Genomic DNA, 27,802 nt, shown 5'->3' on the forward strand with positions numbered 1-27,802 from the left:
TTCATTATATTGGGGTTATTTTTGTCACTACGTTCTTTTTGTAGATCTCAAATGTTATAAATATTAAACCCAGGAAACAAAAAACAAAAAAATTTAGATAATAAACAAAGATAGCTATTACATCAAATAGAAAAATTAGAAACCACCAAAGTGATATAAATTGTGTAAACTATGGTATGTTCATTTAGTTACAATGAATTTATAAAGACACAGGAAAATATTCATGATACAGGTAGTCAGATAAAATAATGTAAGAAATGTCCAGTAAAAAGATTAAAAGAAAATACAATAAAATATCGACAGTGGGTATAGGGAGTTTATTTCTTCTTGATATATTTAAAGTTTTCTATAGTGAATAATAAAGATCATTTAAAGATCATTAAGAATGTTTTAACTGTCACAAAAACATTTATGACTCTAAGTCATTAAAGAAAACTGCCAAATCTTCTTTTGGAAACAGTAAGGAAATTGGTGCTTATGGAAATCTGGTTGCGATTTATGAGCTTTATAATTTAAAGTTTTACATTGTCTGGCATAAAATTGTATATCTTTATTACTGTGACTCCTTTTAAATTTATTTTATTTTGTTTGTGTGTGGAAAAATATGACTTGTTTTTGCTGTTGAGGATTTCAATTAAAATGACTAAAAACTATACCAAATTAATCAGAAACAAAAGGAAAAAACAATCCATCAGTGGTTGACCAGCTTTTGGAAACACAGAAGAAATGCATAAGCGAGCGTCAGCCTTATAATCCTATGTCCTGTCATAGTGAGAAAGAATCACGAAGATTAAGGCCAAAGGCCAGAGATTAGTTACATACCTTTTTTTCCAATATTCTAGCGATCTCGCCTAGGGTCCGATCTAAAGCAGAAACCTTATTGTTTGCCCATGAGCCACTGTCTTGTACTTGTAGTTGTTTTAGAAGATCTTTGGCTAATCGCTGAAGTCTTCAATACAAAATGAAAGGGAAGAATGACATTAATGAATTAGACTATAATATTTCATTTTCCTAAACCTTTTGAAACAAAAGCTACTTTCATTATTGTAGTAGAAAGTGCTTCACAGAACACCTTTGAGGAGGAACAAACAAAACCATTCCTAGTCCTCATGGTACAAAACAGAACTAGAGGACAGTACTGTCCATCTAGATTAGCTAGGACATTGCTACTATCAATTTCTGTGTGACACTTAAACTAGAACAGAACTGCAGATGGGGAGAAGGTGAGGCAATGATGGCAGAGAAAATGAGTATAAGAAACTCAGCAGGTTTTCATACTTTGATTTATATCTTCAAGGTAGGCTTGGATATTATTTTGTAAGCACTGTAAAGTCTCAAAATGTCAAACTCCCACGTTCCAATTTACAAGTAATTTGGAGATTGCCTGCCACTGCTGATGTCATTTACTTAGACAACAGAGCAACATTTGCTTTTCACCAAAAAATAAACACGTTACCTAGACTGTAGGATTCCTGCAAGTGAACTATGTGTAGTATTTCTTTGTGGCCCTTACTTCTTCTGTCTCATGTACCTCACTCTGAGCAACCTCTTCTCCTTTCCACTTACTCGCTTAAGTAGCCCACTGACAGATATTCACCAGAAACACTTCCAGATTTCTCCACTTCTCCCCTATACATCATCCCCCTGTTGTCTCACTTCCATTTTTATCTGTGATAGATTCTGTAGGCCAAGATTATAGTCACTTTCTGCTAAACATGCTACATTCCCTTTCTGTTGTTCTGTTTGTTACTCCTACCAGTCAAATGGCAGCAGTGGTGATAATCACTAATATTTAACTCTTACTGTGGGCTGGCACCACTCTCAGTGTCTTGATGTATTAATTTATTTAGCTGGATAATTACCATCTAGCAAGCCTTTTCCATCTCTGATCTTCCTATGACTATAGATTCAGGATCTTACTAAATCTGTCCAATCTGCTCACTCTCCATAAAGGCTTGCTTCATACATTATCCATTCTCTTCAAAACTCCATCCTTTCCTTTCTCCCTCTTGTTTTCAAAAGAAGATCTTACATTTCGGAGTGAAAATGGAACTACTAGAACAAGAAAATCTTTACTTTCTGCCACAAAACCTACAAGCCTACCTATATTTCACCCATACTCTCCTTTGCCTCTCCTATTACAATCAAAGAAGACCGATTCTGCCCATGTAGGGCTAATCCTGCCACACAGACTCTGTGTACATGAAGTCTTTCTGGATCAAAATTAACTCTCTTCGTCTTCCTTCAGTGTCTTTGCAAATGCTCTTCATTCATTCCTTCTGAAATGCTTCCTTCACCTCCACATTATCTAGAAAATTTCTGTGTATCCTCAGGTTTTCAGTTCAAACATTACTTTCTCTGATTTGACTATTCCTTCAAAGCACTCATCACAAGCCTTTCCCATTCAGAACTTTATGCAATGATGAGAATGTCCCATATCTGGACTGTACAATATGGTGGCTGCTAGCCAAATGTGGCTCTTGTGCACCAGAAGTATAGTTAGTGAGACTGAGGAACTGAATTTTAAGTTGCATTTAATCTTAATAATTTAAATAGTCACATATAGCTAGGAGCTATTATACTGAACAGTACAGAAGCATAGTATTAACTTCATGAAAGACGGCTCGTGTCTACCTATTCATTGCCTTATTAACAGCACCAAATGTGCTATCTCTACATAAGTGCACTCAACAGGTATTTAATGATGAATGGGCTAGGAAGAAATTTCTTCTTTAGTCTTAATAATATCCATATATTACAACATAATGTACATGATCTTATATAATCCTATGAAAATAATGTCCATTAGTCTTATTCCCATTTGAAAAAAATGAAGAAACCAAGGCTCAGGCAAATTCAGTGACTTTCCCAAGGTTTCACAACTGGTAAAAGGTATTAGTGGGGTTAGGCCTGTGATCCCAAATCTGCTTTTGTCTCCAAACCATATTAGTCAGTTCAATTAAGGAAATTTTCTTCACAAATAAATAATACCACAGAATACAATTTCACCTAAATAATATTTGTGTAAAAATGTTAAATTTCTCAAAGAATACAACAGCAAATGCAGCTCAAAAGGGCACTGGTGAACTACAATTTAAACCTAAGCTATCCAACATGAATTCAGCAAAGTTGTAGGAAACAAAACCAATGTACAGAAATCAGTTGCATTTTTATACACCAATAATGAAGCAACAGAAAAACAAATAAAGAAACTAATCCCATTCACAATTGCACCAAGAACCATAAAATACCTAGGGATAAACCTAATCAAAGATGTAAAAGATCTGTATGCTGAAAACTATAGAAAGCTTATAAAGGAAATTGAAGAAGACACAAAGAAATGGAAAAACATTCTGTGTTCATGGATTGGAAGAATAAATATTGTTAAAATGTCAATACTACCCAAAGCTATCTACACATTCAATGCAATCCCGATCAAAATTGCACCAGCATTCTTCTCGAAGCTAGAACAAGCAATCCTAAAATTCATATGGAACTACAAAAGACCCTGAATAGTGAAAGTAATATTGAAGAAGACGACCAAAGCGGAAGGCATCACAATCCCAGACTTTAGCCTCTACTACAAAGCTGTAATCAAGACAGTATGGTATTGGCACAAAAACAGACACATAGACCAATGGAATAGAACAGAGCCTCTAGAATTGGACCCACAAATGTATGGCCAAGTAGTCTTTGACAAAGCAGGAAAGAACATCCAATGGAAAAAAACAGTCTCTTTAACAAATGGTGCTGGGAGAACTGGACAGCAACATGCAGAAGAATGAAACTAGACCACTTTCTTACACCATTCACAAAAATGAACTCAAAATGGATGAAGGACCTGAATGTGAGATAGGAAACCATCAAACCCTAGAGGAGTAAGCAGGAAAACCTCTCTGACCTCAGCCGCAGCAATTTCTTGACACATCTCCAAAGGCAAGGGAATTGAAAGCAAAAATGAACTATTGGGACCTCATCAAGATAAAATCTTCTGCACTGCAAAGGAAACAACCAACAAAACTAAAAGGCAACCTATGGAATGGGAAAAGATACTTGCAAATGACATATCAGATAAAGGGCTAGTATCCAAAATGTATAAAGAACTCACCAAACTCCACACCCAAAAAACAATCCAGTGAAGAAATGGGCAGAAGACATGAATAGACACTTCTCTAAAGAAGACATTCAGATGGCCAACAGGCACATGAAAAGATGCTCAATGTCACCCCTCATCAGGGAAACACAAATCAAAACCACACTGAGATACCACCTCATACAGGTCAGAGTGGTTAAAATGAACCAATCAGGAGACTATAGATGTTGGCGAGGATGTGGAGAAACAGGAATTCTCTTGCACTATTGGTGGGAATGCAAACTGGTACAGCCGCTTGGGAAAAGTGTAGAGCTTCTTCAAAAAATTAAAAATAGATCTACCCTATGACCCAGCAATAGCACCGCTAGGAATTTACCTAAGAGATACAGGAATGCTGATTCATAAGGGCACTTGCACCCCAATGTTTATAGCAGCACTTTCAACAATAGCCAAAGTATGGAAAAAGCCTAAATGTCCATCAACTGAAAAATGGATAAAGAAGATGTGGTTTATATATACGATGGAATACTACTTGGCAATGAGAAAGAATGAAATATGGCCATTTGTAGCAACATGGATGGAACGGGAGAGTATTATGCTAAGTGAAGTAAGTCAGGCAGAGAAAGACAGATACCATATGTTTTCACTCTTATGTGGATCCTGAGAAACTTAACAGAAGACCGGGGCGGGGGTGGGGGGAGTTACAGAGAGGGAAGGAGGCAAATCATAAGAGATTCTTAAATACAGAGAACAAACTGAGGGTTTTGGGGTGTGGGGGAAAGGGAAAGTGGGTGATGGGTATTGAGGAGGGCACCTGTTGGGATGAGCACTGGGTGTTGTATGGAAACCAATTTGACAATAAATTTATATATATATACGTTGCCAAAAAATAAATAAAAATAAATTAATAAAAATAAATAAATCTAAGCTATCCATACGAAGTTTACTTTGATAAGTCAAAAGAATGAATATAAACTCTAATATCAGACATACCTTTGCTTGAATTCTGGCTCCAGTACATACCACATATATAAACTCTGGGACAATTACTTAACTACTCTGAATCTCAATTTCTTCACCTTAAAAGTGGAGATTTTATATGTGTAATATATATATATATGTATATATATATATATATATATATATATATATATATATTCAGGAGTAAAGGAGACATTCAATAAATGATCAACTATTATTACTATTCATTGACAGAAGGTCTCAATCTAACACAAGGAAAAAGGGAATATAAAAAACACAGACACAGAATAAGAACAACATACTTCTTTTCCCTTTTAATCGAATATGGGCTGGAGTCCCATCCGATTAAAGTTACTGACCTTATCATGTTGAGGAATATTGGCAATGAAGTTTATTGTGTGACAGATAAGTAGCCACTTCAGCTTTTGGCTGAATAAAGCCTGCACACCATGTAACTAAATATCCAGCCATAGCCATGGATGCATATGAATCTAGCAGTATTCTTACCAAGAATGCTCACATTCCACTGAAAATCAGGGGTACTTAGGGAGGCACAAGGACCATTTTAATTCACAGAATACAAGAGGCTTGTATTTCACCCTGAGGTAAATCAAATCTGGGACTCATATGAACCTACCCTTCAAGGAAGAATGCCAAATCAAGGGGATGCTTTGGTAACATGAGATAAACCTCTGTTTTATTCCCTGCCTCCACAGAAGTACCACAAATAATATAGCCCCTTTCAAAAAAAAGCATCAGATTTTGATTCATACTATGAATAATTATAGACTGTCGGGACTCAGGCCCTGAAAGTTATATTTTCCCTACAGGGGAAGAACAGAAGCTGTTTAGAGGATCCAGTTTTTAACACAGAAAATGTTATTTGAGTTACTTCTGGCAGAAAATTCTTCTAGCATGGGAAGAAAAAGTAGAGGCGCTGTACCTCCCAGCCTAGAACATGAGAATTATCTGTCTGATAAAGGGCTTTGTGAGGAATTTTGTAAGGTCAAGTACTTTCTTCTCAAAACTTAAATTCCCACAACAACTCTAAGTTCATATATGTCACCGGTAAATGTGAAATGTAAATGTATTTCTGTAAGAAGCCCTAACTTTTGTCACAGTAAAGTTTTGGGGAGGGTTCATTAGATCACTGGGATGATTTGTAAAAATGTAAGAAAGGAGACTGGGTCCACTTTAGGAAGAAATATTGCTCGTTAGTGTGATGGACAAGAAGACATAAACACCTTAACAGTTTTAGGGCTATTGGTTCCCCTTCTGTTTTTAAATAATATGGTGAAGCCTATATTTTTAAATAATATGGTGAAGCCTATATTTTTAAATGTAAAATCTTAAGAAATACCTAGATCAGATGACAAAAATCAGTGTACATGTTACCTCTTATATTGGGTATCTTTCATTTTTGCCCGCCAGCATCCCTTCTTGTAGAAAAAAGAACCCACTTCCCCTTTTGAGAAACCACCTTGCTTTCACATTACATGAGTATACTTGATGTGCTCAATGCTATTGGGGTGTTGCTGTTTCAAGGCCCTGACTCTCAGTGGAAAGAGCTAGGAAATGTGTATATAATAAATAAATAAATAAATAAATATATATATATATAAATACATACATATATATAATATATTATATTATTATATATTACTATTACATATATTATATATGTCATATACATATTATCATATTATATATATATATATGAATAAATCAACACAGTTACATCTATATTTCTATTTCTACATATTGGAAAATACAAATTAAAACTGATACCTATAATTCCAATTCACTACATGGTCTTTCTATTCTTCCTGGATATATTTTTTTTATTTTAAAAAATTTTTTTTTTCAACGTTTATTTATTTTTGGGACAGAGAGAGACAGAGCATGAACGGGGGAGGGGCAGAGAGAGAGGGAGACACAGAATCGGAAACAGGCTCCAGGCTCTGAGCCATCAGCCCAGAGCCTGACGCGGGGCTCGAACTCACAGACCGCGAGATCGTGACCTGGCTGAAGTCGGACGCTTAACCGACTGCGCCACCCAGGCGCCCCCTGGATATATTTTTAACTCTTCTCCAGTAGTGAGTAATCTGCCTTTCATCATCCTTAATATATTTATTTATTTATTTGACCAATTCCCCTACATGTAACATATCACCCATCTTTGTTTCTATATGTATGCTATTATGTCCCAGCTTGGGCTCTGAATCCCCACTCTGGGTTTTTGTGCTCTCTCACCCTTGCTTGGGTTTCAACAGCCTTTGTCAGGCTTCCCTCTTCACGTGGGCTCTAACAGACTATGCCAGGATGCTCTTCCACAGAGATGCCCTCCTCATTCTGCTCTGACTCACCACGCCAGGCCATGATGCCCCACCTCACATGGAAGCTCCCTTCATTCTGCTGGGGCTCTGAGCTTCCACATATGGCCACTCCTCATGCCCCTGCACAAATGTCCACCTCAGCCTCCTCAGGCTCTTACATCCCCCACTGTGCCACTGTTGTCTCCAGCCATCTCAACACTGCAGATGGCTGCTTGGTATTCTCTCATCTAATGACTTCAGGACTAAATTTTTCTGGAAAGGGAGGGGTAACCAGAGGAAGAGAGAAAGAGTCATTTTCACTTATTGGCTAGAATATTTTAATAAGAAGACACTTCATCTACTATTTGGTTACCAAATTAAATCAGTTATAATAATTATCCTTTTGGAAGGTCAAATGATCTTCTTTGTCCAGTACAAAATTCTTAAGTTGGCTACTGAGTCCTTTGACAAAATGCTAGAAGTTTTTGATAGCCTCCTTGCCATCTAGTATGACAGGGCATTTAGATCTAGAATTAGGCATTTTTCTAAGAAGTTCTCACTTCTTTTCATGAGAAATGATATTTCAAGTTCCAAATCAGTGAGCTCACTGCCACTATGTTGGTCATTGTTTCTAGGTCTCTTTAATGGGCAGAGCTAGGAAATAAATGTGTGCATATACACATACATTCATATATATACATGTATACATATGCACATACATATACAAATATGTATACACACAAATACACATAACACTTTCTGAAAGATAAAATACCTCATAAATTCATTTAATTCAAATTCAGTCCTACAGGGGTTTTACCTCATCTCTTCTATATTACATTTATCTCCTTTCTCCTTTCTTGTAAACTCAGGACTCAACTTCTCAGGAACACAGGGGATGAGAGAATTTTAGTTTGCATAATATCTTTTACTTTATCGCATATTATATGCAGAACAGACTCAGAATAACATTACTGGTATCATTACCAATATAATTAGAGAACATTTAATTTATTAGCAAACGTTCTCCTCATATTCACTGATATTTTTCTTAGTTATGTTATAAAATTATGAGATACAGTTACTATGTAATATTCTTCTTCTGGCCATCAGTCTTAGTTCTATAAGAAACTATATCAGGTTCACCACAGTCATTATGTTGAAGTCTAACAATTTTGATTAGATAAAGTTCATTTTTTAAGATTGAAGATCCTCAAGAAAAAAAATGTGGGTCAATAATTTTGCCATTGGCAAAACTAATTTTTGAAGGCATAAAATTACTGATATGCAAGAGCAAGGCAACATTGTTCACATGAGCCCTCCCAGAGGAACTTACTTGAAAATGAGGTTCAAGTGATTTTTTTCAAATTGGTTCCCTGTACTTTGCAGTGAAAACCTTAGTTATTTTGGGGTTCTTCTTCTTTCCTTACATCTGCTATTCCAGTTGCTTCTTTTTGCTTTCTTTCACACTGATGTCAATAACATGCAGTACCTAAGGCTGTTTGGATTTACTTGTTTTTTGGATTTCATGGAGATATCTGGTAAGGTGGTTTGTTGTTAAACACTGCCATGGGTTTTTTGTTTTCTTAACTACTTGCCTGGTTTCTATGTGAAGATCTGGAGATACTGAAAAATTATGCTTCTATTGCTACTGCTATTTTTTCTAGGCTTATAATTTAAACAAATGTCCTGGCTGCCCAGTAGTCAACAGACTGTAGTAAGGAAAAGCAGAAGCAGAAGACTAATTAGGAGGCTATTAAATTAATCCAGATGAGAGATAATGGTAGGTTAAATCAGAGTAGTTACTATGGAGGTAATGAAAAGTGGTCAGATTCTGAATATATTTTAAAGACAGAGCCAACAGAATTTGTTGATGGACTGAAAATGAAGTGTGAGGAGAAAGAGGATGACTCTAAAGATTTTAGTCTCAACTTAAAGGATGGACTTGCCATTTCCTAAAACGAGCAAAAAATATGAGTAAAGTTTGGGAGCAAATTTCAAGAGTTTAATTTTGTACACGTTCACTTGAGGGGTCCAACTGAACAAACAGACATCCAAGTGGAAATACTAAATAGGAAGTTGGATATATGAGCCTGGAGTTCTGGGGAGAGGGCTGGGTTGGAGTCCTAAATTTAAAATCCATCAGTGACTAAACGTTTACAGTCATAAAACTGAGTAAGATTACCAAGGGAATAATTCTGTGTTTGAATGCTCAAGACATAGGCATGCTAATGTTGGAGGTCAAGGAGACAAGTAAGAACCGAGCAAAAGATACTGAAAAAGAGTGGCCAGTCAAGTAAGAGGAGAATCCAGAGAAAGTTCTGAAATAGACTGTTTACATTAAAGGCCCTCCTGAATTACACCCTGCTATCCATGACTTGTACACTCTCCTCCTACAATGACCCTGGACTTGGTGAGATGACTTGCTTTGGTCAATGGGATATAAGCAAATGTAACACAAGCAGAGGCTTGATAAATTTTAAAATCTCCTATGAACACTGATTCAAAAATCCTCAAGAGAACAAGCAAAATGAATTCAACTACATATTAAAAGGATTATCACCATGACCAAGTGATCTCTCATCCTCAAGGTGGGAGGGCGGGGGGCTGACCCAGGCTTCCCTACATGGCAATCATAGGGGAGCAAGAAAGTGAGGTTGAAAGAGATGCCTCAAGACTTCCGAGGCCAAGTCCTGGAAATCACATAGTGCTTCTGTAGTCGTCTGCAGGTCAAAAACAAGTCAAAAGTCCAGAATAAATTCAAGAGGAAAGGAAATAGAGTCCACCACTTGATGTAATAGTGGCAAAGTTATATTAGATTGCACAGGGGCATGCCCCCAGGAATGGCTCGAGTTGTGGCTATCTTTGAAAACATTATCTCACCATCATATATTAAATTTGCTCAAATATTTTAATCTATTTCTAGACTGTTTTTAAAACTCTCTTCCATCAATTTGAATTTTTATTAATGCCCCAGTGCAAAAATATTTTAACAAATACTTTGATATCTGTAAGTGCAGTCCTACCTCACTATCCCTTAAAATTATTTTTCTAGAAATTTTCATTTATTTTTCTGTATGTTCTTTAAAATGATTCTTTTTTAAAATGGTTGTTATTTTATTGACATTTTACTATACCATGTCTTCTATCCAAGAGTGTAATTTGTTTTTCCATTTATACAAGTCTTCTTTTATACCCTTTGTTAGGATTTTAAAGTTTTTAATTTTTATAGAGCCTTCATATTTCTTGTCAAGTTTATTCTTAGTTTATTTTTTATTGCTATTGTAAATGATATTGATGTTTTCTAACTGATCATCAGAAAGGAAAGTATTAATTTTGTAGCTTGGCTATGTTGTTGCATAATCTTAAAGCAAGTTACTTACCCTGTCTAAGGCTTAGCTTCCCTAATGAAACTCATTGAGTTGTTGTGAGGAATAAACGAGGGAACACAAGTAAGGAGCCTGGAATGAGGCAAAGGCCCAGAAAAGCTAAATATTATCACATTAATTTGGTAATCAGCCACCTTACTGAATTTATTCTCTTATTTCTACTAGTTTTTCACTTGATTTTCTTGGGTTTTCCAGATATACAGTATCATAATCTTGATAATTTTGTTAACTTCTTTAATATTTTACACATTTTTTTCTTTTAGGATGGCAATGACTAATTGTTTCAAAACAATAAGTGAAAAAAGTAATTATCTTAAGGGCATCTCATTTCTTTTTCTATTTTTTTAGGTAGGCTTCATGTCCAGCACAGAGCCCAACACAGAGCTTAAACTCATGACCCTGAGATCAAGACATGAGCTGAAATCAAGAGTTAGACGCTTAACTGACTGAGCCATGCAGGTGCCCCAGTGGGTAGCTCATTTCAGAAGGCAACAATATTTCTGTTTTAAATGTAAATAACTGCTACATTAAAATGCTATAGCATATCTACACCAACAACTGGTTATAGATATTCCTCAATTTGTGGCAGTTATTTCTTGACTTTTTCACTATGAAAAATAACAGTAAAATAGTTATTTTTATATATAAATATTTGGGCACATTTTGCATTATTTCACCAAGCAGCAGTGTATGTTCTAAGCTCTGGATTCACATTGCCTTTCACTAAGACTGCACTAATTTGCACTCCCATCAGCAGCGTTTTTGAGTATCTTCCTCACCACACCTCTACTGGTAACATATTTGAGAGAAGCAAAATGATGATGGTTTTGTTTACTTAGCTCCTGTGTAGTTACATGTATACTCAGTGGTGGAGTCAAATCCTCCTCATCTGTCAAGTGGCCCTGGCAACAATCCTGAACAAGGCCTCCTCAGAGCAAGAACCAGAACAGCACTGCCAGAACCTGTTCTGCTAGAACAGCATTTCTCTACTTAGGCGCTACTGATGTTTTGGATGAGATAATTCTTTGCTCACCGCAGAGTGTTTAACAGCATCCCTGCGTCTCTGTACACTTGATGGGAGTAGCACCATTTCTCCAAGCTGTGATAACCAAAATGTGTTTACATATCCCCAGGCACAAATATCCCCTGACAAAATCATCCCTGGCTGGAGACCACTGTGTTAGAAGAATGAAGCTCTAGGCAACCAATACCAAAGCCCAGGATCACAGGAATACAAGTTCAGATAAACTTTTGTATAGGCAGACACCAGTGAGATAGAGAAATAAAATATAGGGTAAAATACTCACTTTGCTTTATAAGGTGAGTCAGATCCAGAGTTTTTTGTTTCCATTAAACTCTCATATTCCTTGGCCCTGAAGAGAAAAAAGTTTTATCACTGTCAGTTAATTTGCTGCTAATTTTTATGATGATCTAAAACCCTATGTTTCTCCTCTCCCAGTATTAGGAACATTAGTTTAACACTTTGATTTCTGAGAATATTTCTTTAAAATACTATAAATGTTATCAAAAAAGACTAAAAATTATTTCCTCATAGGATAAAGAGGAGATTCATAAAAACATTTCTAAGTTTACAGATATGGTACAGAATGGTGCTTATTTTTCAGAAATGTTAAACTCATGATAATTAAATTTAAAACCATATTAGGTTTCTACAAGATAGTTGAAATGGCTAAATATCTATATACCTTAAGAGATATATAATGCAAAGCTGAATACAAGAATATTTAACTTTAGAAATAATTTGAAAGGCAGTGAAAGTTACTGGACGAGACAAAGATTTGTTTTGTTTTGTTATTTATATTTCTTAAATACCAAAAGCTTGGAAAAATCTGAGATAATGCTTTTCTGCCACTGTCTAACTAGGCTCTAGCTTGCCTGAACCAATAGGGATAGCCATCAACAGTTAATCTAACAAAGGTGTCACTATAGCAATCCATTAATATTGACTTAATTTGTCAATTTCTCTTTTTGGAAGAAAAAAAGGAAAATACTAACTTAAATTTTAACTGCTCACCCAAAGAGTCCTAGTCTCAAAGAATTAGTCTAGTGACCTATGAAAGAATTATTCATGATGTAGATCAATCCAGATCACAACGAAAAAATAAGCAATACTTCATAAAAAAAACATGAAAGATGCAAATTACAACACCCCTAATAAGGAAAAAGCAAATTAGCACAGGTTATACATGGGAACAAAAGAATAACTAAATTAGAGTTCAACATTAAATTATGTGCTGTTGCAACCTCCACATGCTCATTGCTATCAGCCACAATATTAAGGAATATCAAAACAGGAAAATAACCACTTTACAGTGGCAAGTAATTATTTTTGAGAGACAGAGAGAGAGAGAGAGAGAGAGAGAGAGAGAGAGAGAAAGCAGGGGAGGGGCAGAGAGAGAGGGAGACACAGAATCCGAAGCAGGCTCCAGGCTCTGAACCCACAAGCAGTAAGAACATGACCTGAGTTGAAGTCGGATGCTTAACCAACTGAGCCACCCAGGCACCCCTCAAAAATCTTAATTTTACCTGAAATAGTAGCTAACCACTTTTTCCTAATTTGAATCCTCTCTTGATTCACTTTTTAGCAATCAGGTAAGTATTTATTTCCAGAGTTCCTACTCTGTATAAACTGAGAGGTATATATGTAGCAGGAATGATGTGTCTACATAGGGGGAATAGTCACAGAATTTATTCTCTGTAAGGGAGAGGAAGACATAAGAGTATAAAAAGATACCCAAGTCTACAAGGCAGAGTAAGTGACAGATGACTATTGCCACAAGTGCTTATTTCTAGCTAACATGCTAAAGTAAGTGTCCTGAAGGAAATGGAATGTGTACTTGCTTGAAAAATAGGTAGCATCCAAATACACACAAAAAAGAGGAAATGGCAGTAACAATAGAGAAAAGTGAGTAAGCAATACTCAACACATGGGAAAACACTGGCTATGCTTAGGAAGTGTACAGATCCATTCTGCTGGAGCAAAATATTAAAATGTGGGGATAGTGAGAGGTAAGGCAGAAAACAAACCCTTTCAGGTACTCTATTACAATTAAATTCTGATGACTTATTTTGTAGAAATGACCTACTTTATTAAGATTTTAAATTTCGGGGTACCTGGGTGGTTCAGTCTGTTAAGCATCTGACTCTGGATTTCGGCTCATGTCATAATCTCACAGGCCTGAGACTGAGCCCATGTGGGGCTCCACGCTGGGCATGGAGTCTGCCTGGGATTCTCTCTCTCCCTCTGTCCCTCCCCTGCTTGGGCACATGCTCACTCACTCGCTTGCTCTATCTCTCTTAAAAAGAAAAAAAGATTTTAAATTTTGTTAGCGTAGTGCTGTATACTGCATTCCCTCATTTTTAATGATGTCATCTTAGTCATACTCTTTCTTATTCATAATGTGGCTTGTTTACTCCATTTTATTTTTTGTTAGCCTTTTCACAGGCTAACAAAAAGTATTTTTATATCCTATTTTGTATGGGGGTTGATGTGAATATGGGTCTAGCTCCTTGATTGTTTAGGCCATTTTTACTTTAAATAATAAAATCACTTAAGGCTAATATTTCATTTGTAATAGTTTGGGCCACATCCCATAAGTTTTGTGCTCTCATTGTCACAAATTTCAAATAATCTCTAATTTCCATTTTGATTTACTCTTAAAAAACTCTTACTTCAAATAATGTTGTCTCCACCCCCCAAGCCCTTGATTCCAAAGTGGGTTTTTTCTTGTCTTTACTTATTTTTATATTTTGTGGGTTACTCTTATTTTAAGATATAATTTACATACAATAAAACAAGTTAAAGTGTATAAATGAGTTTCACAGCTGTGTCTACCAATATAACTGAAAACACAATCATGATATAAAACATTTCCACCACCCCACAAAATGTTTTCATGTCTCTTTGGAGTCACTCCTCCTTTGCTACTAGCAACTGTTCATCTGCTTTTTACCACTATGGCTTTCTGAATATCAAATTACCACACCCATACACACATAAATTCATTTAACATAAATCTCTTGAGATTCTTTCATAGTGCTGAATGTATTATTAATTAATGGATTTTACTGTTTGTAGTGTACCATTGGGTGGACATCACGATTTATCTATCTCTACTTAGGTATTTCACTTCTTTCTAGATTGGGGCTATTTATGAATAAAGCTACTATGAACATTTGAGGACAAGTTGTTACATAGGCAAATGTCCTAACTTCTCTTGGATAAATACCTAAAAATGGGATTACTGGTTTACATGATAAGCATATTTACCAAAATATTTACAGGAGGGATCATTCCAATGTGTAATTCTATCAGAAAAGTATGAGAGTTCCAGTTGCTTTAGTACTTAAAGAGTGTCTTGTATAATTTCCTTTTGTTACTGATTTCAAACCTGTTCCTTGTGGTCAAAAATGCCATTATGATTTCAATGTTTACAAATTTATGAAAACTTTTGTGGTCGAATATATGGTCTATGCTGGAGAATATTCCATATCATTTGAGCAAAGTATACATTCTGCTGTTTTTGGTGGAATGTTCTCTATACATCTATTGGGTTTAGTTGGCTTGTAATAAGTTATTAACCTTTATTATTTCCTTGTTGATCTTCAGTTTAGCCATCCTGTTCATTTTTTAAAGTGGGATATTGAAGCCTCTAACTACTACTGTTGAATTATCTATGTCTCCCCCCATTCTGTCAGTTTTTTCTTCATATATTTTGGGGCTCTGATAGGTGCATACATGTTTTAATAGATTCACTCTTTCACCATTATATAATGTCTTTCTTGTCTACTGTATAATTTTTGTCTTTTTAAAAAAATTTTTTTTAACGTTTATTTATTTTTAAGACAGAGAGAGACAGAGCATGAACAGGGGAGGGTCAGAGAGAGGGAGACACAGAATCCGAAACAGGCTCCAGGCTCTGAGCTGTCAGCACAGAGCCTGATGCGGGGCTTGAACTCACTAACCGCGAGATCATGACCTGAGCTGAAGTCGGCCGCTTAACCGACTGAGCCACCCAGGCGCCCCTATAATTTTTGTCTTAAAGTCTTTGTTGTGTGATATTAACATAGCTACTTCAGCTATATTATTTTGTAGAGGTAAACTTTGCATAAAATATCTTTCCATCCTTTCATATTAAACCACTTGGGTCCTTATATTCAAAGTAAGTCACGAAAAAAACATACAGTTGGATCATTTCTAAAAATCCATTGTGCCAACCTGTGTCTTTCACTGGAATATTTACTGTACTTACATTTAACGTAATAAATGAGGACTGATTTGCTTTTGCCATTTTGCTATTTCCCATATATCTTTGTCCCTCTCAATTCTACCTTACTACTGCTTTGTTTTGTGTTAGAAATTTTCCAGAGTGCCATTTTCATTCTCTTCTCATTTCTTCTAGTATGATTCTATATATACATACATACATACACACACAGAATTAACTTCTTAGCAGTTGTCCTGGGAATTATAATTAACAGTTCATAACAATCTAGTTGCAATTAATACCAACTTACTTTCAGCAGTATATAAACATATTGTTCCTATATAGCTCTGTACTTCCTTTATGCTATTATTACAAATTACATCCTTATATATTATGTGTTCATCAATGTAAGTTTGATAATTATTGTTTTTGGCAAATGTCTTTTAAATCAAATAGAAAAAATACTTATTTTTTATTTTTATTTATCACGAAATATATTAATTTCTCTTTCATTTTTGAAGTTTTGCCAGACATACAATTTTTGGTTGACAATTTGTTTTTGATTTTTTTCTACAAGGGAACTGAATATGTCATCCTACTACCTTTTAGCCTGTATAGGTTCTGATTAGAAATAAGCTGTTAATTATATTGAGAATGTTTCATATATGAAGAGCTGATTCACTTTTGCTGCTTTCAAGATTTTTTTGTCTTTGCCTTACAACATTTTGATCATAATGTGTAACAGTTTGGATTGCTGAGTTTCCTCTACTTAAAGTTTGTTGTGTGTCTGAGATGTGCAGATTCATATCTTACATTAAATTTGGGAATTTTCCACCCATTATTTCCTCAAATATTCTTTCTCTCTACTCTCTATTTTTTTTCTCTCTCTACTCTCCTTCTGGGACTCCCCTTCAACATGTATTGGTCCCACAGGTTTTTGAAACTCTATTCATTTTTTTCATTCTTTCCCCCATAGAGATAATCTCAGATGCTCTATCTTCAAGTTCACGGATTCTTATTTCTACTTGCCCAAATTAGCTGTTGAATTCTTCAAGTGAATTTTTCATTTTGGTCACTGTATTTTTCAGCTACAAAATTTCTATTCATCCTTTTTATAATTTAAATTATATATTAAATAAAATATAAATATAATTTTAATATATCATTATTACTATTCCCCAGTTGGTTAGATATCATTCTCATGGAACCTTTAGTTCCCTGAGTATATTTTAACTTAAAATTTTTTTTAATGTTTATTTATGATTTAGAGAGAGAAAGAGAGAGAGAGACAGAGAGAGACAGAGAGAGAGAGAGAGAGAGAGAGAAAGAGAGAGGGGGAGAGGGGCAGAGATAGAGGGAGACATAGAATCCCAAGCAGGCTCCAGGCTCTGAGCTGTCAGCATAGAGCCCGATGCAGGCTGGAATTCGCACACCATGAGATCATGACCTGAGCCAAAGTCGGACAGTCAACAAACTGAACCACCCAGGCATCCCAAGTATACTTTAACGTTTTAATTTAAAGCTTTTGTGTATTAAGGCCAATGTGTGGGTTTCTCCTGGGACATTTTCTATTAATTTTTTTTTCCTGTGTATAGGCCAACTTCCTTTTTGTTTGCACACCTTGTAACTTTTTGTCAAAAACTAGACATTTTGAATATTATAATGTGGCAATGCTGAAAATCAAATTCTCCTCCTCTGACAGGGTGTGTTTTTGCTGCTTGATGTAGTTTTATTTATTTGGTAACTTTTTTTTAATATGAAATTTAATTGTCAAATTGTCAACACCCAGTGCTCAGTCCAACAGGTGCCCTCCTCAATGCCCATTACCCACTTTTACCTCCCTCCCACTTTTCTGAATTAATCATCTAAAGTTTGTATTCTTTGTCACTATGGCCACTAAAGTCTCTGTTCAGTTAGTTTCGTGATCAACTAGTGATGCAAGTGCTTTCCTTAAATACCAGGAATGACAACAACAACAACAAAAGTCCTAATATCATATTTGCTGATGTGCTGTGTGTGCGGTTGAGACAAAATGACAAAACTCTGGCAGTTTACAACTCTTCATGCATATAAGCCTGGAGGTCAGCCAGAGATAAGACCTTAGGAAATTCTCAGGTCTTTTCTGAACATGTATCCATCCAGCTCTGGGCATGCATTTGGCCCTCTAGATTTTTCACAGTATGTGGGAGCGCCTCAAAGCCCTTATTACTGAAAGCATTTCAATCCTCCCCTCCCCTCCTCAAGGCACCTCACTCCCAAGCTTCTTGATTATTGTTTGTCCTGAGTGTTTTTCCTTGCCCCAGACTGCACTGTCTAATACATCTGCCTTTAAGTGTTTTTTTTTTTTTTTTTGACAACTGCCCCCAGGTAGCCTCTGCAGCTCTGGGAGATTTCTGAGTTACGTTAAAGAAAGGCAACCTGTGGAACCACTCCTTCAGAAAATCATCAAACAGATCAAAATAAACAACTACACATCACGAATATAAAGTCTTATCTGCTCCCTGTAGTACTAGGTACCTGTATCAGGGATGTAGGTGGTTGTCTTCAAAGCTGCTGCTGAGCTAGGGAGTGGAAGATGTAATTAGGGTAAATTAAAATGCCACTAAACTCTCTTAAAAACGTTCAGTTGATTGTTTTGCATTGTGTTTTCCCCTGGTAGCAGTAAGTTTTTGATTAATTTCCAGCAGTACAAAAGTTGAATCTGACAGTTTTTGCCAGTTAATCCATTGTTTTCATAGGGTTATAGACTACTACTGCAGTTCCCTACGAAGCCATTTTCACTCACATAATTCAAGAATTCTAAATTCAAGTCTTTGTTTTTTATCAGTACATTTACGTAGCATTATTTCTGCTATTTTATTTTTTAAACTAACTTTATCGAGATATAATTCAAATACCATCTAAATGTATAATTCAATGTTATTATATTCACAAGGTTGTGCATGCATCATCACAATCTAACTTTAGAACATTTTTATACTCATTGAATAAAACACAATAACTTTTAGCAATCAATCCCCATTTTACCCCTCCTGCTCCCATCCCTAAGCACCACTAATCATTCTGTGTCTACAAATTTTCCTATCCTGGGGGCGCCTGGTGGTTCAGTCGGTTAAGCTTCCAACTTCAGCTCAGGTCATGATCTCACGGGTCATGAGTTCGAGCCCACTTCAGATTCTGTGTCTCCCTTTCTCTCTGCCCCTCCTCCACTCATTCACACACACTCTCTCTCTCTCAAAAATATATAAAAACATTAAAAAAATTAAAAGAAATAAAAATAAATTTTCCTATCCTGGATATTTCATGTAAGTGCTGATATTTCATAGGATACATGGCCTTTTTAGACTCGCTTCTTTCACTTAGCATGCTTTTCAAAGTTCATCCATATTGTAGCATATATCACTACTTCATTTCTTTTTATTTCTAAATACTATTTCATTGTATGAGTATACATATTTTACTTAACCATTCAACAGATGACGAATATTGGGTTATTTCCACCTTTTGGCTGTTTTCAATAATGCTGTAACATATGTTTACAAGTTTTTAAATTTTTTTAATATTTATTTTTGAGAGAGAGAGAGAGAGAGACAGAGAGAGAGGGAGACACAGAATCCAAAGCAGGCTCCAGGCTCTGAGCTGTCAGCACAGAGCCTGACGCAGGGCTTGAACTCACGAACGTGAGATCATGATCTGAGCCAAAGTCAGACGCTTAACTGACTGAGCCACCCAGGTGCCCCTGTATACAAGTTTTATTTTACTATATAATTAGGATTCTCCTGCATATAGATCTGTGAGTGGAATTACTATGTCACATAGTAGTAATTCTATGTTTAACTTTTTAGGAACTAAGCAAGTATTTTCCAAAGTAGACAATTTTACATCCCTACCACTGAGCTATGAAGATTCTAACTTATCCACATATTTGTTGTTAATTTCATTATTAAAGAATTATCAAATTTAATAATTTAATTAACTAACTAAATAATTAAATATAGCCATCCTACTTGGTAGAAAGTGGAATCTCATTATGAACTTGTTTGCATTTCCTTGAGGACTACTGATTTTGGGCCTTTTTGTGATCATATTGGCCATTTGTATATCTTGTTCAAGAAATGTCTACTCAGATCCCTTGCCCGTTTATTACTGGGATATTTGCCTTTTATTATGGAGCTGGAAAAGGTCTTCATATATACTGGCTGTAAGTTTCTTACAGGAACATGATTTGCAAATATATTTTCTCATGCTGCACGTTGTCTGGTCACTTCTTTGATGGTATCTTTTCAAGCACATTTTGAATTTGACATCATCCAATTTACCTTTTCTGTTTTGGTGCTAGCAGCTTTATTTTAAAATTTCTGTTCAGGAAGATCACCTCTTTCCTCTTTTTCTATATTTTCATTTATTGATCAAATCTTCTGTTTTCTTTATCCAAATCAGTTTTTCTCAAATAAGAGTACACAGTCATAACAACTATAAATGATAACAACTTTGTTTCTCCCTTTCTGATTTCCCACAGCCTAAACTTACTAACTTCAATACAATCTCCACTACAATATCAAACAAAAAGGGGCAGTGGCAGATGTGTCCTTGTCTACTCTTAAATGAGAATGCATTCAATAGTTTATCACTAAGTATATCTTCTCTAAGGTTTTGGTCAATACTTTATCAGATCCTGAAGTTTCTCTCAATAATATTATTCTGCTGAAGTTTTTCTCTTGAATGGATGTATTGCTTTTACTAAGTCCATTGAGAGAATCAGGATTTTTCTCCTTATTCAATTAATGTGATGACTTATGCTGATTCATTTTTAAATGTTCAACAAACCTAACATTCAAATAAACTTAAACTGGAATTTTCTCCAAGGCTATGAACTATGTTAATGACAAATTATAGGTTACCACTTACTTTAAAATTAGGGACGTTCTCATATTGGCTACATACTTTAAAAATATTCCCAGTGTCATCTACATTTAAAAAAAATGTTTATTTATTTTTTAGAAGGGGGAAAAAGGGGGGAGGAAAGAGAGAGAGAGAGAGAGAGAGAGAGAGACAGAGAGGATGCGCATGCAAGGGAGGGGCAGAGAGAGGAGACAGAGAGAATCCCAAGCAGGCTCTGCCCTGTCAGGACAGAGCCCAACATAGGACTCGAATTCACGAACCCATGAGATCATGACCTGAGCCAAAATCAAGAGTTGGACGCTTAACCAACTGAGCCACTCAGGCGCACCCCCCTCCTAAATTTATATACACCATTTAATATGTGATGAGCACTTTATGTGAGTTAACTTGACGTAATCCTCATAATAAAGTTATGAGTTAACCATTTTACAGATGAGGAAACTGGCACTGAGAAGTTGTTCAAAGTTATATTACATAGATGGATTCAAATCAAAGTATTTAGAACCAAAGTCTAATAGAAAACATCTGTCCTGTTTTGGAAAACAAAAATAAGAGTAAAGAGGGAGAAAGAGGGTCCTTTTGCCAGAAAAAGATATTTTATATGCTAGGGTAAAGGGACTGATAAAATTGCATCAAACCTGTATTTAAATTTTCTAATGATACATTTCTCTTTCAAATTCTTGTTTAACTAAATGTTCTGTTAACATACATTGAGCCTAGGCAGCTTGATCCCCAGCATGAAACAGAAAGGAAAACTTTGGGGGTCAAAGTAATTATCTTTCAACACACAACATTTGCTTTTCAGCAAGGAAGAAGTAAAAATTTCACTATTTGCAAATGACATGATACTCTATGTTTCTGTATAGAAAACCCAAAAGATTCCACTAAAAAATTGCTAGGACTGATACAAGAATTCAATAAAGCCACAGGACACAAAATCAACATACAGAAATCTGTCACATTTCTATACACCAATAATAAATCAGCAGAAAGAGAAATCAAGTAATCAAGCCCATTTACAACTGTACCAAAAATCATAAGATACCTAGGAATACACCTAACCAAAGAGGTAAAAGATCTGTACTCTGAAAAACTATAAAATACCTACAAAAGGAACTGAAGATGACACAACAAAGTGAAAAACATTCACGTTCATGGATTGAAAGAACAAATATTGTTAAAATGTCTATAGTACCCAAAGCAACCTAGACAGCTGATGCGATCCCTATCAAAATAACACCAGCATTCTTCAAAGAACTAGAACAAACAATCCTAAAATTTGTATGGAACCACAAAAGACCCTGAATAGCCAAAGCAATCTTAAAAAAGAAGAGCAAAGCTACAAGCATCACAATTCTGGACCAAGTTACATTACAAAGCTGTAGTGATCAAGGCAATATGGTACTGGCACAAAAACAGACACACAGATCAAAGGAACAGTATAGAATAGCCAGATGAATCTGCAACTATATGGTCAACTAATATTTGACAAAGAAGAAAAGAATATCTAATGGAAAAAAGACAGTCTCTTAAATAAATGGTGTTGGGAAAATTGAACAGCAACATCAAAAAGAATGAAACCAGACCACTTTCTTTCACCATACACAAACATAAATTCAAAGGATTAAAGACCTAAATGTGAGACAAGAAACCATCAAAACCTTAGAGGAGAACACAGGCAGTAACTTCTTTGATATTAACCATAGCAACTTCTTACTAGATATGTCTCCTGAGGTAAAGAAAACAAAAGCAAAAATAAACTATTGGGACTTAAGATAAAAAAGCTTCTGCATAGCAAAGGAAACAATCAACAAAACTAGAAGGCAATTTATGGAATGGGAGAAGATATTTGCAAATGACATATCTGATAAAGGGTTAGTATCTAAAATCTATAAAGAACTTGTAGAAGTCAATACCCAAAAGTGAATAATCCAGTTAAGAAATGGGCAGAAGAAATAGACATTTTTCCAAAGAAGACATACAGATTGCTAACAGATACATGAAAAGATGCTCAACATCACACATCAGCAGAGAAATACAAATCAAAACTACAACGAGTTATCTCATCTCACACCAGTGATAATGGCTAAAATTAACAACACATGAAACAACAGGTGTTGGGAAGGATGTAGAGAAAGGGGAACCCTCTTACACTGTTGGTGGGAATGCAAACTGGTGCGGCCAGCCAGGAAAACAGTATGGAGATGCCTCAAAAAGTTAAAAATAGAACTACCCTATGATCCAGCAGTTATACTACTAAGTATTTATCCAAAGGGCACAAAAATACTGATTCACAGGGATAAATGCACCCTGTTTATAGCAGCATTACCAATAGCCAAATTAAAAGAGCCCAAATGTCACCGACTGATGAATGGATAAAGAAGATGTGATTTATATATATATATATATATATACACACACACACACACACACACATATACATACACACATATACATACACACATATACATATAATGTGTATATATGTATATATATGTGTATATATATGTATTGTATATACGTATACATATATATATACATACACATTGTGTATGTATATGGGTGTGTGCCTACACATATACACACACACATATACATACACAATGGAATATTACTCAGCTATAAAAAGAATGAGATCTTGCCATTTGCAATGACATGGATGGAGCTAGAGAGTATTATGCTATGCAAAATAAGACAGTCAAAGAAAGATAAATATCATGTGATTTCACTCATATGTGAAACAAAACTACTGGACATAGGGGTAAAAAAAGATACATAAACCAGAAACAAGACTTTTAACTATAGAGAAGAAACTGAGGGTTCTTGGAGGGGAGGTGAGCAGGGGGATGAATTGAATAGATGATGGGTATTAAGGAGGGCACTTGTTGTAATAAGCACTGTGTTGTATGTAAGCGATGAATCACTAAACTCCACACCCGAAACTAGTATTACACTGTATGTTAACTAACTGGAACTTAAAGAAAAACTTTTGAAAAAAAGTCTTTGGGATATAGCAAGAGCTGATTTAAGAAGGAAGTTTATAGCAATACAGGCCTATCTGAAGAAGGAAGAAAAATCACAAATAAACAACCTAACCTTACACCTAAAGGAGCTAGCAAAAAAAAAACAAAAAAAAACAAAAAACAAAACACAAAATCAGCAGAAGAAAATGATAAAGATTAGAACAGAAGTAAGTGAAATAGAAACTAAAAAAATAACAGATCAATGAAATCAACACTGGTTCTCTAAAGATCAACAAAACTGATAAGCTTCTAGCCAAACTCGTCAAAATCATCAAAGAGAGAGAGAGAGAGAGAGAGAGAAGACTCAAATAAAATCAGTAACACAAGAAAAAAATAACCACTGACACCACAGAAATACAAACAATTATAAGAGAATATTATGAAAAATTATATGCCAACAAATTGGACAACCTAGAAGAAATGGGTAAATTCCTAGAAACATATAATCTCCCTAAATTGAAGCAGGAAGAAATAGAAATTTTGAACAGACCAATTACCAGCAATGAAATTGAATCAGTAATAAAAAAATTCCCAGCAAACAGAAGTCCAGGACCAGATGGCTTCACAGGCGAATTCTACCAAATAGTTAAAGAGTTAATACCTATTCTTCTCAAACTATTCCACAATATCGAAAAGGAAGGAAAAATTTCAAATTCAATCTATGAGGCCAGAATTATCCTGATACCAAAAACAGATAAAGACACCACTAAAAATAAGAACTACAGACCAATAACCTTGAGGATGCAAAAAACCTCAATAAAATACTACCAAACTGAATCCAATCCAGCAATACATTAAAGAAATCATTCACCACACTCAAAGTGTGATTTGTTCCTGGGATGCAAGGGTGGGTCAATATTCACAAATTAATCAAAGTGACACATCACATCAACAAGACAAAGGATAAAAACCATATGATCATTTCAGTAGATGCAGAAAAAAACATCTGATAGAGTTTAACACCAATCATGATAAAAGCCCCCAACAAAGTTGATTGAGAGGGAACACACCTCAACATAATAAAAGCTTTATATGAGCAAACATATTCAATGGGAAAAAAAGTGAGAGCTTTCCTCTATGGTCAGGAACAAGACAAGGATGTCCACTCTCCCCCACTTTTATTCAACATAATACTGGAAGTCTTAGGCACATGAATCAGACAAGAAAAAGAAATATGAGGCATCCAAATTGGTAAGGAAGAAGTATAACTTTAATCATCTGCAGATAATATGATACTAAATGCAGAAAACCCTATAGACTCCAGCAAAAAACTACTAGAACTGATAAGTGAACTTATTGAGGTTCTAGGATACAAAATCAATGTGCAGAAATTGGTTGAGTGTCTATACACTAATAACAAAGCAGCAGAAAAAGAAATTAAGAAAATAATCCCATTTAAAAATGCACCAAAAATAATACCTAGGAATAAACCTAACCAAAGAGGCAAAAGACCTGCACTCTGAAAACTATAAAACACCGATGAAAGAAACTGAAGACAACACAAATAAATGGATTTCATGCTCATGGAATGGAAGAACAAATATTGTTAAGATATCTAGATGGCCAACAGACACATGAAAAGATGCTCAACATCACTCATCATAAGGGAAATGCAAATCAAAACTACAATGAGATACCACCTCACACCTGCCAGAATGGCTAAAATCAACAACAAAAGAAACAAAAGGTGTTGGCAAGGATGTGGAGAAACAGGAACCCTCTCTTGCACAGTTGGTGGGAATACAAACTGGTGCAGCCACTGTGGAAGACAGTATTCAGTTTCCTCAAAAAGTTAAAAACAGAACTACATTAGGACCCATTAATTGCACTAGTGGGTATTTACCCAAAAAATACAAAAGCACTAATTCAGAGGGTTACGTGCACCCCTATGTTTATGGCAGCATTATTTACATAATAGCCAAATGATGGAAGCACCCCCAGGGTCCATGTATGGATGAATGGATAAAGAAGATATGGCATATATGTGTGTGTGTATGGAATTTATATGGAATATTATATTACATATATAATATTATTATATTTATATTATATATAAATTATAATAAAATATTATTATATTATTCCATAAGTATATGTGGAATATTATTCAGCCATAAAAAGAGTGAAATTTTACCATTTGCAACAATATGGATGGAGCTAGAGAGTATAATGCTTAGTGAAATAAGTCAGAGACAGACAAATCATACGATTTCACTCATGTGGAATTTAAGAAGCAAAACAAATGAATAAAGGAAAAAAAAGAGACAAACCAAAAAACAGACTCTCAACTACAGAGAACAAACATGGTTACCAAAGGGGTGGGGGGTGGGGGGTGGAGGGATGGGTGAAATAGCTGAAGGCAATTAAAGAATACACTTACGATGACGAGCTGTGAGTAATGTATAGAAATGCTGAATCACTGTAGTGTACGCTTGAAATTAACACTATGTTAACTTTGCTGGAATTAAAATAAAAAACTTAAAAATAAAGGAATTAAACCCCATGTGTCCCATTCTTCACTTTTAATCTTGCCAATTTTAAATTTTTTTTTTCAACGTTTATTTTTTTATTTTTGGGACAGAGAGAGACAGAGCATGAACGGGGGAGGGGCAGAGAGAGAGGGAGACACAGAATTGGAAACAGGCTCCAGGCTCTGAGCCATCAGCCCAGAGCCTGACGCGGGGCTCGAACTCCCGGACCGCGAGATCGTGACCTGGCTGAAGTCGGACGCTTAACCGACTGCGCCACCCAGGCGCCCCTAAATTTTTTTTTTTTTCAACGTTTATTTATTTTTGGGACAGAGAGAGACAGAGCATGAACGGGGGAGGGGCAGAGAGAGAGGGAGACACAGAATCGGAAACAGGCTCCAGGCTCTGAGCCATCAGCACAGAGCCCGACACGGGGCTCGAACTCACGGACCGCGAGATCGTGACCTGGCTGAAGTCGGACGCTTAACCGACTGCGCCACCCAGGCGCCCCTTGCCAATTTTAATAATACCCAAAATCCAAGAGCACATTTTGCATACTGTATATTGGCCAATTTGACAATAAATTATATTTTAAAAAATAATAAGTAAATAATAAACAAAAGAATACCCAAATAATTTTAGTTTCACAGAAAATCAAATGAAATCTGATTTAATACTATTATTTCTTCTTCAGATAGTTTCTCATATATTCATGTTTATTATTCATTCGGAGGGGAAGGGAGAAAAAAAAAAAAAGACGTTAGAGTGGGAGAGAGCCAAAGCATAAGAGACTGTTAAAAACTGAGAACAAACTGAGGGTTGATGGGGGGTGGGAGGGAGGGGCGGGTGGGTGATGGGTATTGAGGAGGGCACCTTTTGGGATGAGCACTGGGTGTTGTATGGAAACCAATTTGTCAATAAACTTCATAAAAAAAAAAAAAAAAAAAATAAATATTTGAGTATGTATAATGTATCAAAAATTATTCTCAGCATTAAACATACAGTATATAAAAAACTCAGATATAAAAAGCTCAATAAGGTAACTATTCTCATATGAAAGTTTACAGTGGGGGGAAATGGAAGGAAGGGAGGAGGGAAAGGAAGGAAGGAAGGAAGGAAGGAAGGAAGGAAGGAAGGAAGGAAGGAAAGAAATCTGAAAATAAGAAATGCTATGAAGAAAACAGAACAATCAATATAGAGTAACTGGATATATATGTGTGTTGAGGAGTCATGGGACTTACAGAGGGCCTCGTGAAAGATTTCTAAATAATTACTCTAGGGGTGCCTGCGTGGCTAAGTTGGCTAAGCGTCTGACTCTTGATTTTGGCCCAGGTCATAATCTCACGGTTTGTGGGTTTGAGCCCCGCATCGGGTTCGACACTAATGGTGCAGGCCCTGCTTGG

General features: G+C 35.7%; 1 protein-coding gene across 5 annotated transcripts in view; it reads right to left on the reverse strand.

Moving 5' to 3' along the window:
- Positions 1-27,802, reverse strand: part of SCAPER (S-phase cyclin A associated protein in the ER) — a 508,319-nt gene that overhangs the window by 236,636 nt on the left and 243,881 nt on the right. For all 5 annotated transcript variants that reach the window (XM_047074743.1, XM_047074740.1, XM_047074744.1 and 2 more), the window contains 2 exons: positions 12,086-12,151; positions 823-949 (listed from right to left, as the gene is read on the reverse strand). In XM_047074743.1, coding sequence (XP_046930699.1) covers positions 823-949; positions 12,086-12,151 — 193 coding nt within the window. The remainder of the gene's footprint in view (positions 1-822; positions 950-12,085; positions 12,152-27,802) is intronic.

The sequence above is a fragment of the Lynx rufus genome, unplaced genomic scaffold, assembly GCF_022079265.1.
Source record: "Lynx rufus isolate CCGP_SWC_20201006 ecotype Redwood Valley unplaced genomic scaffold, mLynRuf1.p SCAF_13, whole genome shotgun sequence".
In the NCBI taxonomy this organism is placed as follows: Eukaryota; Metazoa; Chordata; class Mammalia; order Carnivora; family Felidae; genus Lynx; species Lynx rufus.